Source organism: Cheilinus undulatus, linkage group 23 (genome assembly GCF_018320785.1).
Source record: "Cheilinus undulatus linkage group 23, ASM1832078v1, whole genome shotgun sequence".
NCBI lineage: Eukaryota > Metazoa > Chordata > Actinopteri > Labriformes > Labridae > Cheilinus > Cheilinus undulatus.
Window position 1 is genome coordinate 13,920,344 of NC_054887.1, and position 11,157 is coordinate 13,931,500.

At 42.0% G+C, this 11,157-nt stretch overlaps 1 protein-coding gene across 4 annotated transcripts in view; it reads right to left on the reverse strand.

Moving 5' to 3' along the window:
• ipo8 (importin 8) overlaps positions 1-8,295 on the reverse strand; it is a 29,397-nt gene extending 21,102 nt beyond the window's left edge. For 2 of the 4 annotated variants that reach the window (XM_041781258.1, XM_041781257.1), the window contains exons 1-16: positions 7,914-8,295; positions 6,947-7,028; positions 6,632-6,788; positions 5,956-6,114; positions 5,639-5,795; positions 4,359-4,448; positions 4,119-4,213; positions 3,948-4,032; positions 3,717-3,851; positions 3,490-3,589; positions 2,459-2,535; positions 2,060-2,176; positions 1,879-1,968; positions 960-986; positions 622-787; positions 340-500 (exon numbers count right to left, since the gene is read on the reverse strand). In XM_041781258.1, coding sequence (XP_041637192.1) covers positions 340-500; positions 622-787; positions 960-986; positions 1,879-1,968; positions 2,060-2,176; positions 2,459-2,535; positions 3,490-3,589; positions 3,717-3,851; positions 3,948-4,032; positions 4,119-4,213; positions 4,359-4,448; positions 5,639-5,795; positions 5,956-6,114; positions 6,632-6,788; positions 6,947-7,028; positions 7,914-7,997 — 1,782 coding nt within the window. In that variant the 5' untranslated portion in view covers positions 7,998-8,295. The remainder of the gene's footprint in view (positions 1-339; positions 501-621; positions 788-959; positions 987-1,878; positions 1,969-2,059; positions 2,177-2,458; positions 2,536-3,489; positions 3,590-3,716; positions 3,852-3,947; positions 4,033-4,118; positions 4,214-4,358; positions 4,449-5,638; positions 5,796-5,955; positions 6,115-6,631; positions 6,789-6,946; positions 7,029-7,913) is intronic. The other 2 variants (XM_041781260.1, XM_041781259.1) reach the window with 1 other exon arrangement.
• Positions 8,296-11,157: the final 2,862 nt, after the last annotated feature.

Consider the following 11,157-nt stretch of genomic DNA (forward strand, 5'->3'; position numbering starts at 1 on the left):
TAGGTTCACATTTCAAATGTCCAATCAAAACTTTATGAGCAATAACAACATTTTTTCTCATAAAAGCCATGAAAAACAAATCTGTTTTTCTTGTTTTTCTTCTTTTAAACAGCTGACAATTCCATATAATGTGCAATAATCATTAACCAGATGTTGGAAAGTCAAGTTCAAGTACTCCTGGGAAAAGGGACTAAAGCTCTCAGACTTACGGCATTTCCTGACTATTTTACAGCCATAATAACAAAATATGTCCAAATCACCATTTTAAGCCTCAGTAGGTAAAGGGTTATGGTTCTCTCATATTTGAAAATGCATTGAATGACCGTGTAGTGTTCCTACCAGATTCTGCGTCATGTCCACAGCGATGGCAGCCACCTCCTGGTTGTACTCGCAGATCATCTTCTGGATGACGTTTGTCAGATCATCGTTTTCAGTCTTTTTCACTACATGTAGGAGCTCCTGCATGACGGGCCGGATGTACGGCCTGATGTAAAGCTTGGCTACAGACATAACAAAGCACAGGATGGGTTAAATGCATGGGAAAATACTTTAACTGCTGCATTATTTCACATATTTCTTGCAATGTGAATGTCAAAAATAAAACATCTTCTCTCCTCTGACCTTGTTCCTGGTTGCTGACCAGCGTCTGCAGAGCAATGGCGGCCTCCACCTTCACTGGCATCTCCTTGTCGTCTATCAGATCCTGTTTGACCAACTCGACAGCGTTCCGCAGCACCACCTCATCATGGAAGCGCAGCGGGCTGAAGCTGTGGAGCACCCAGCATGACTATGGAGGAAAAGAGCAGATTATTACAACCAAATACAAATGTTGACCTCAGTCTGTCCACAGTGCTTTTCCAGCTCAGAATCTACCACAACAGTGTCAGTGCTGCCCCACCAAGTATGTTAAGGTGGATTTAAGTACACCTGAAGTGCTGAAAACTTTAAAACAGACTCACATGAACTGTATGGATGACCCAACAGGACTGTAGGATGGGTTAAAGCAAGAAGAATCAGCCTTTTTATCACTTTAGCTCCAAAATACACATGCTAATAGACAACATGTTGCATTTGTTTGAATCTGGCAATGAACTGAGATTTTGTGTGGGCTTTTCTGCAGCAGTTTGGCGCCCTCTACTGACAACACTAGGGCACAAAATCTAGTCACATTTGTATTTCACTGTATATTCCAAGCAAAATATTCTTCTCTGAGATGTGTTTGATATGTGGAAAATAATTCAAACAAGGACTGTCACAATGACAAATTTGCAAACTATGGTAAATTAGGGTAAAAATTAAACAATATCAATATAATTTGTTATTCACTTTACAGTGCCTATAAATATTCATCACTGCCTTGGATGTTTTACCCTTTTTATTTTATATCAACCACGGTCAATTTAATTTGACTTAAAAAAAAAAAAAAACTTAACTGTCAAAGTACAAACAGATTTCAACAAAGTAAGATCAATTAAACAAAAATATGTAATGTAAAATAAGTGACTGCAAAAACATTCAACATTTGATACCATGGCAATAAAAATAAAGGTCCTCAACACTCACTGTTCGGCAGTTAGTTATTTGTAGTGATCAAAAGTTGCAAGCTAAATCGTGCACAGGGTCTAAATTGTATAAAGTAGGATACACCCTGAGCTGATTTCTGCACCATCACATAAACAAAATTTGACTATTCATTTTTGGTCTTTTCTACTGTTTCTTGTGAATTCTTTCAAGGTTAAGTAAGACCTTTCAGATGCGTTGGATTAAATGTTAAGAACCAAAAACATTTAGCAGAGATGATAACCTGCCCTTGATTTCTTCCAGAACTGGGCATAAAAATAAAAAGCCATGAGGTAAGGATGATAACGCTTGACTCACTCTGGCTCTGAGATAACCCATCGGAGAGTTCAGAAGAGGGAAGACGTAGTTTTGCAGCATCAGCTCCATCTGTTCCCTGTACACCCGTTTCTAAAGATCCAGACATGAGCACAAAGAGGAGATTAAAACACAAATGAGCAGGAGAGTTCAGCATTTTATCTTCTCTCCTGTTTCTGCAGACCTTCAGTAAGAGCTCAGCCAGAGCGCCAATGCAGTGCAGCGCCCCGTCCTTCCTGCGGGGATCAGCAGAGGGATCCATGAGGATCTGATGGCAGAACTCCATGATCTGAGGAAGAACCTGGACAGAAGACAACAAGGGTTACATGTAGATATGATGCTTAGTTATGTTACTTTTAAGGCTTTAAGTAACTGTTGAATGGAATCCAAAGATGAGAAACAGAAAAAAAAAGAAAAAAGTGCTCAGTGCAGAACCTGACTTCTTCAAGCTGGCAAAGAATTTTACATCACATATGCAACTTACTTGTTAATCTTTAAAGTAAAATTGCAAATGAGCCTTAAAGTAACAAAAACATAAAAAAAGACACCCTTTTGTGTAAATGTACGAGGTATTTTTCCTTACCTCCTTCCTTTTGCGTGCAGCTTTACAGAGGAGACTTTGTGCAGCCGTGGCAGGAAGGGCGTGATCATCATAGAGACCTGCAGCAGAGACGAAACTCATTTACAAATGCTGGAATCAAACAGGTGAAGAACATGGCTGCCAGTCTCTCTGAAACGCTAATACAAAGGTAAAATCACAGCTGAAAGATCTGTTTTAATAACAAAGTGAAGTTCAAAATAAAGCAGGACTGCAGCAAACTTTTGTACACACATAACCACAAATACAGCATTCCCATTGTGAAGCACAGTGGCGGCAGCATCATGCTGTGGGGATGCTTCTAAGCAGCACTGGAAGGCTTTTTAAGGTAGAGGGTAAAATGAATGCAGCAAACAGGAACTAGTAACCGGACATGCCAGATGGATTTGTTTCACACATCCATCTGGGAAATAGGAAACGTTTGAGAAAAGGCAGAGGCTTTGAAAAAAACTCGGAGTGTGATTGGATGAACATTCTGTCTATCACATCTCTACAGGCCAATAAGAGCAACAAAACACGTGACGTAGCAGCTATCGAGCTGCGTATGCGCAGCTACGAGGAATAACGTGAAACATGGCAACTATAGACATGTAAGTACTCGACTTTTATCGTTTTTGAAAAGAAAACAACTCACTGCTGTTCTTTGTTCTTCTTTTAACGAAGAATTGTTGTCAAGTTCTGATAAAACTTATACTTTAGCAGTGTCCACGCTAAGCTCTTCCGCCATAATTGTACCCCTTCTTGCTGCTGCTTGTTTACGTCACGAGTCTGCCGTGCCTGAAAGTACTGCCCCTTGTCGCCGATTAGTCCTGTCACTTTCTAACCGGGCCCAAACGGTTCAGACGGGAGCTTTGCAAGATGGATTCGCCAGTGAAAAACAAGGAAATGGGCGTATCCATCTGCTTTTCAAGGTTAAGGAACTAGAGCTTGTGAGAAGATTTATTAACATACAGCGAAAGCTACACTTTCTCCTAATTGCTCATGTAATTTAATAATAGAAGTGATGTTGTACTCACTGAACTTCATGTGGATGTACTCATACGGATCTTCCTGCCAGAGCTTCTCATCCTCGTCTTTGTAGCACATGAGAGGGAAGATGACCTCCTGACAGATGGCCTATGGTAGGGGAACACCATAAAAGAAGAGGACGCTATGCACTCCACTGGTAGTGATTTTAACAGAGCGTGCAAATTTTGTTTATATTAATAATTGAAATCCCACCATGTTTTAGAACATGTCCTACCTGCATGTGCGGCTTCATCTGTTTCCAGGTAAGTGAGTGAGACAGGCCCTGGTTCAGGTAGTTGAGGCACTGCTGCAGGACACGAGGAGTGACGTACTGCTTCTGTCTGTGCTGGTCCACCACCTTCAGTAACACCTAGACACATGCACAAACATACAATATGCTAAGTGGTTCTTGAAGTTGATTTTCACCCTTTTAAAGTCAAACTACTTATAAAATCAGTCTCCTAACCTGCTGAATGCCGACTGCGTATGTCGTCAGGAAAAAGTCTGCAAACTCGTAGTACTCCTTTGTCACATTGCCGGGACTTCCATACCTGTAAATTTAGGACAGAAGCACATGATTCGCTGCTGCTGGTGACAGATCTACTTCCTGCTGATCTGAGAGCGGATCTTTACTCACCGCTCAAACAGTCTGGTGATGATACGTAGCGCCCATTTTTTACACTTCCACCACGCCAGCTCGGGACGGTCGTCTTCATCCACCTCTAACGTTTCCTGAAACACACACACACAAAAAAATTGTATTCATTTTTTCAGCTCTCACCTTGGAAGCATTCACCCATCAACCAAATGAAGCACTTTTCAGCAACAAGGCATTTCCAAGTATGACACAAGACACCAAAAAATATGGATGTCTTACAGCTGGAACGTCTCGGTCCATTATTGCCCGCAGTATTTCCATCCACTGAGTCATAACTGTGTTGTTGATCAGCTGGAGAGGCAGCGAGTACTGAACAAACAGAAGAGAGAGAGAAGTGCTGTCATCATCATTATCATCACTGCTGCCATTATCATTATTGTCATCATCATCTCCACAGGCCTGGCAAATAAATCAATTTTACTGATAAATCGTATTTGTGGAAAACCTAGCTTTCGAAGAATGAGAATGTAGATTATTTTGTTTAATTTCATCTGCTGCTCCCTTGAGACTTTGCTCTGTTGAGAACAGGATGGTCTTGCTGAATGCTGCACCATTTGAATCATTTTTCACCTGCTCACTGGGCAGATTAAAAGCAATCATGGTCAATATCATTTAGCAATTTGACAAAAAAAGAAAAAAAAACTGATTTCCAAGAAGTAATGCCAATCGAACAAAAATATTTAATGTAACATAAGTGATTGCAAAAATATCCATCCTCTTTAAAGTGACTGACCTAACTCAACAGAGGTCCAGCCGACAAGTGGTTAATGAAAAGTATAAGACAATGGATGGATAGAAAAACATTTCCAAGCCACCGAGCATCCCCTGGAGTTCAGTTAAACCATCATAAATCAATGGAAGGAATATGGCACATGTGTAAATCTGCCTAGATCAGGCCGTCCTCACAAACTGAGAACAAGAAAGAAACTAGTGAGGGAGGCCACCAAGACACCTACGACTACGAGTTAAAAGCTTTGGCAGCTGAGATGGCAGAATGGCAAATAGAAAGCCACTGTTCAAGAAAACTACTTTGTAGAAATCTGATTTCACTTTAACATTAAAGAGGATTTTTTTTGCCTTTTTTTGTAAAAAAAAAAAGAAAAGAAAAGAAAAAAAAGCCAAATGTTATTAACCACGATTGATTTACAAAAAAATAAAAAAAATTCTGTTCTGTTTCTAGTTGTTGTTGCAGTTATTGTTGTATTACCATGAATACTGGATTGCATTTATACTCGGTAATCCCTACTGTGCTCAAGCATGTTTGATCTCTGAAGTCCAGTTTGTTTGACTGGTGTAAGTGCTCCATACTGTGCTACATGTTATTGTCATGTTGTCTGTGTATTTATACACTGTGCTGACTCCATGAGACTGCACATTTTGTTATTGGTCTATAATAATGAGGTGCTTGTGCTCAGGCCCAGTCAGGCTTGGAGCAATCAAGTGCTCTAGTAACTGGTTAAGGGGGATAATCATACTTTAGCAAAGGTCATAATACACACCTGTACGAGGGCGTGAAAGATTTTGAGGATCTGTTTCTGGATGAGGACAGAGAAGATGGTGGCGTCGGCCATCAGCTGACTGATGAGCTGCTGAATCCTCGGCAAAAAGATCTGCATCGCTGCCAGCAACGGCTCCCGCTCATCCGCCTTCCTGTACCTGAAAACCACACAAGTCTGTACTAAACCACTAGAGATCCTGGATCCTGCTAGGATGACCTTACAAGGAGAATATCATTTATATCCGTGATCTGAGGGCCAACAGCTCCCTGGGAAAGGATGTTTGGAGCCCTGAGGTAAAACACAAGCAGGTTACTCACTCGTATGTTTTGACCAGCTGGTAGAGAGCCAGCAGGCTGCCGTACCAGCTGCCGCTGTTCTGAGACTGCAGGTACATGCCGATTTTGTCCACGATGGCCGTCCAACGCCCAGGGAAGTCATGTTTGATGATGGCTCGCAGACACATGGTCAGCTGTGCTCTAAGGACAAGAAGAACATATATTGTCAAATATAAAGGAGCTATAAACACTTTTAAGTTTTTCTACTCCAGTTTTGATGGAGAGGGAATTCACAACTTTAGGGGCATCACTGGAGGATCATTCTGGTATTTTTAACTTTTTGTTTGTTTTAAATAATTAGAATCTTAAAGGTATTGGAATTGCTCTGGCAGATTTCTTCATCTTGAAGTAACAAACAGGCTGTAAACAATCTGTAAGCGATCTGTGGAGAAAAAGACTCCCAACTTCTTGCAACTTCTTATTCTTCACTGACAGATTTCTGTCTTTTAGTGTCCCACAACTTCTTGAAAAGATTCCCTGCAGAGAAAAACCTTTTTGCGAAGGATCAAGATGTATATTTGAACAATAAACAGCCTTTAAAGCCACCAAACTTCAATGACAAAACAGTGATTTTATATAGTAGCATGTTGAAATTGATGGGAGTTTTTTCATCATTGCAGGGATCTTTTCTTTAATATGCGTGCTCTGTGTACCATACCGTATGGACTCTGGACAGCGGATGATGCCCTCCACGATGTGATCTCTGATCTGCTGCCGGTCGTTCTCGTGGATGTTGAAGGGAAAGATGACCTCACCCAGAGATGGCTCTCTGTCCTGCCAGTACTGGCTCACCATGTTCTTCAGGTAGATGGCCGCTACATGCAGAAACAAACACACGGTAAGAGATTAAGGCAGAGTGTCAATGAATTTTTTTTTTTAATCTTGAAGATCAAGATGGAAATGTACCAAGATGATGAAATGAGATTGGAAACAACAGTCCATTGATTAACAAAGTTTTATTTTGAAGTCTCACCTGCCTGACGAACAGGAAACTCCACCTGCTCTGACACGATGATCTGAAGCAGTGTCGGAGCGAAGTTGATGATTTTGTAGGACTGATACACAAAAATAGAATGCAGTTAGACGATTGATAAAATGAAGTGGACCAACAGCAGCAGATGACAAAGCACCCCAAGCCATCACTGACTGTGAAAACTTCACTATGCTCTGATTCAGCCCTCTGAGAACCGCCTGCCCTTTCAGTAGTGACCTTCTTTAGCTTACCCTCCTTGAGAGGGGTGTCAATGATTGTCTTGCGGACATTTGTCAAGTCAGCAGTCTTCCCCATGATTGTGGTTGTGCGTACTGATCCAGAGTGAGAAAGTGAGTGCCTTAGCACATTTGACTTCCTCAGCACATCTACAATGAAGACAGTGGTGGATTATAAAATATGTTTCTACTATTGGATGATGTAAATCAATCAATCATCAATTTAGATTTAGTTACTGGATTTGAATGGTGGGGACCCTTTCCAATGCAACAGGACCATTTATATTGTTATACTAAACTGGATCTATTGCCCAGCCCTATCTTGAACCCAGTCTTGTGATTTGCATCGTAAGAGATGAGTGTATCGTTACATCCTTTACTATACTGATAATATATTATTATATCTACTGGTTTTATGATGTTTCAGCAGTACGACAGCTGAGAGAGTTAACATGACAAAGTTGAGGAGTATTTTAGCTCCTGATGGTCCGTGTTAGCTGTCACATCTGATTCCTATTGTCCTCCAGCTGTCTGGGATCATTTAAAAGTCTTACTGCTGATCTCAGACCTGATATAAACTCATAAAACGGCACCACAATCCCACCGAGCTGGATCGCATTAGCACGGCCTGCTCTCCTCCACAAACACCGGCATCATTTCTGGACTAACTCGGTCCATGAAGCCCCCCTCCTCCGACAACCACCCAAACAAAACCTCCTCATCTCGCCCACCTGGTTGAGCTCACTCTCAGCGGCTATCCTCAGATTCGGGTCGATGGTCCCCTTCAGAGCCTGGATTATCCTGTTCGGATCCATGACTGTTTAGTTTAGTGTTTTTATTCTCTCATTCATGTAGCGTTAGCTGCTGTTGTATTCTGCCGAGCTGCTTCCAGTCACTCAGTCCTCCAAGAGCTAAAAACTACAACTCCCGTCACTACATGCAGAAGAAGAAGAAGAAGCAGCAGCTCGTAAACGGAAGACTCGTTAAAACGCTGTTTTAGAGAAGCTGTATCACGCTCATTGTAAAGGCAGAGATGATGTTTTCTCTCAAACTCCGACTACCGTTACGGTGAACAGAGGCCCTGCCCCGTTTTACCGGCAACCGACTGTCGGAGGGCGTAAAACAGTAAACAGACGGTTTACGGTGTTTGGATTCTTCTTCGCTGAACTTAAAAACAACGGCTATCAAACTAGCACATACATTCCTTACCGCCTACTGCTGGACTGCAGCTCTGATAATAGGTTTGTTTGGGGATCAACCACCACGTAAAATATGTCTTTCTTTTTAATTCATGACGTTAAATACGTTTTTATTTCACAATTTAATATATAATGTTACTTTTAAGTTTCTTTCGAAAACTGTCACCCCAAGGCCTTTATTTTTGGGGTGTTTTTTAATGTACCATACTTCTATAGTACAAAAAATATTAATACTGACTGGAAAAAAAAAGCAAAGTAATGTGCTGACTTGCAGACCATAGCTATATTACATCAGGCCTCAGATAAGAGCAAACTGTTTCCTGTGGCACAAATTTCCCCCTGCATCTCCTAACCCTTAGCCCCCTTTGGCGCCTTTGAACCCCCCACCCACACACATTTCGATTCCTGCTTCCAAACTTTTCAAAACCCTGTTGAAGCTGCCATGTACATTTTCCTTGTGACAATCAGATCTTACACCCTGTCAAAATGTGCCTGAAAGTTGCTGACCCTGAGCACAATAGACACGATGGGCACCCCACTTACCCAACATTTTAGGTTCTGGGAGGATGGACATCATAGGTAGCCCCTAACAGGGAATTTTAAACGACTATCCTCTATACCTGAGGTGTCATCCTTGAGCAAGTCATCAGTCTCCTACATCCATCTAACCTCATCTAACATCATCTAACCAGCATCTCCACTCCTCTAGTATCGTCACATCGGACCTAGACCAGCAAACACTAGCCAGTCACCAGTCTTCTTCACCCACCAAACATCAACCAGATCCTCACCCATAGTGGATTCCACTCCTTTATATGTCCTTTGCGGCACTATTGCCAGATTGGACCAGCTGATCACCCATTTACACATTGCCCTTTACCCTTCATCCCTCTGTCCCACAACCTTTACCTCATCCCTTCATCCTTCGACCCTTACCTTACCCCTCCATCCCAAAACCCTTAACTCCATCCCATGACCCTTACCTTCAACCCTCAATCCCAAAACCCTTACCTCCATCCCACAAGCCAAACCTCGCCCCTTTGTCCCTTAACTCTTCCTTCATCCCACAATCCCAAAATCTTTACCTCCATTCCATGACCCTTAGCTTCATCCTTTTGCCCTTTGACCCTTATTTCATCCCTCCATCCCACAACCCTTATCCTTCATCCCTTTGTCCCTCGACCCTTATCCTCATTCCTTCCTCCCTCTGTCCCATGACCCTGACCTCATCCCTCCATCCTGCAACCCTTAACCCCCCTATTCCAATGACCTTTAAGTCATCGCTCAACACCAAAACCCTTATCGCATCCCATGACCCTTACCTTATTCCTACATACCACAATTCTTCATCCCTTCACCTCATCCCTCTTTCCCTTGACCCTCAACCTCAGCCCTTCATCCTTTAACCCCTACCTTCATCTCTACATCCCATGACACTTATCTAAACCCTCAATCCCATGCACCTCATCCCTTCATCCCTTGACCCTTACCTCATCCCTGCATTCCTCCACCTTTAACCCTACATCCCATGACCCTTACCCTCATCCCTCTATACCATTAGCTTTACCTCAGCCCTTCATACCCAGATCCTTACCTCATTCCTACCTTTTTATTTCCATTACACCATCTTAATTCTTCAAACTTTACCCTCCTCTCTTCATCCTTTGACCCGTACCCTCATCCCTCCACCCTTAACCTGATCCTGTTCCCTTGATCCCTTCGTTCTCCTATCCCTCTACCCTTCCCCAAATCCCTCTATTCCACAAACTTTACCTCATCCCTCCATCCCACTACCCTCACCTTCATCCTTCCATCTTTAAGCACTTTGACTCATCTCCTTCAGGCTCCTCTTCTCATCAATAACACACCATCTTAAATCCATTTCGTTATTGGCGTTGTTTTTCTTAGTGAAATACTATACATACAGTGGCTTGCAAAAGTAGTCAGACCCCTTGAACTTTCCACATTTCTTCACATTAAAACCACAAACGTAAATATATTTTTTGGGGGGATTTCATGTGATAGATCAACAAAGTGGCACATAATTGTAAAATGAAGGGAAATTTATACATGGCTTTCAACATTTTTTTTTACAAATGAAAATCTGAAGTGTGGTGTGCAAAAGTTTTCAGCCCCCTGGAGTCTGATACCCATGAATACAATCCTGTACAACCGATTGCCTTCAAAAGTCAACTAATTAGTAAATAGAGTCCACCTGTGTGTAATCTAATTTCAGTATAAATACAGCAGTTCTGTGAAGGCCTCAGACGTATGTTAGAGAACATCAGTGAACAAACAGCGCCATAAAGATCAAGGAAAACACCAGACAGGTCAGGGATAAAGTTGTGGAGAATTTTAAAGCAGGGTTAGGTTACAAAAAAATATCCCAAGCTTTTATTATGTCAAAATCCATCATCCAAAAATGGAAAGAGCATGGCACAACTACAAACCTCCTGAGAAATGGCAGTCCACCTAAAATTTCAGGCCGGGCAAGGAGAGCACTGATCAGAGAAGCAACAAGTAGGCCCATGGTAACTGGAGGAACTGCAGAGATCCACAGCTCAGGTGGGAGAACCTGTTCACAGGACAACTATTTATGCACTCCACAAATCTGGCCTTTAAAGAAGAGTAGCAAGAAGAAATCCATTGTTGAAAAAAAGCCATAAAGGAGTCTTGTTTGCCAAAAGCCATGTGGGATACACACCAAACATGTGGAAGAAGGTGCTTTGGTCAGATGAGACCAAAATTGAACTTTTTGACCTAAATGCAAGGTGGT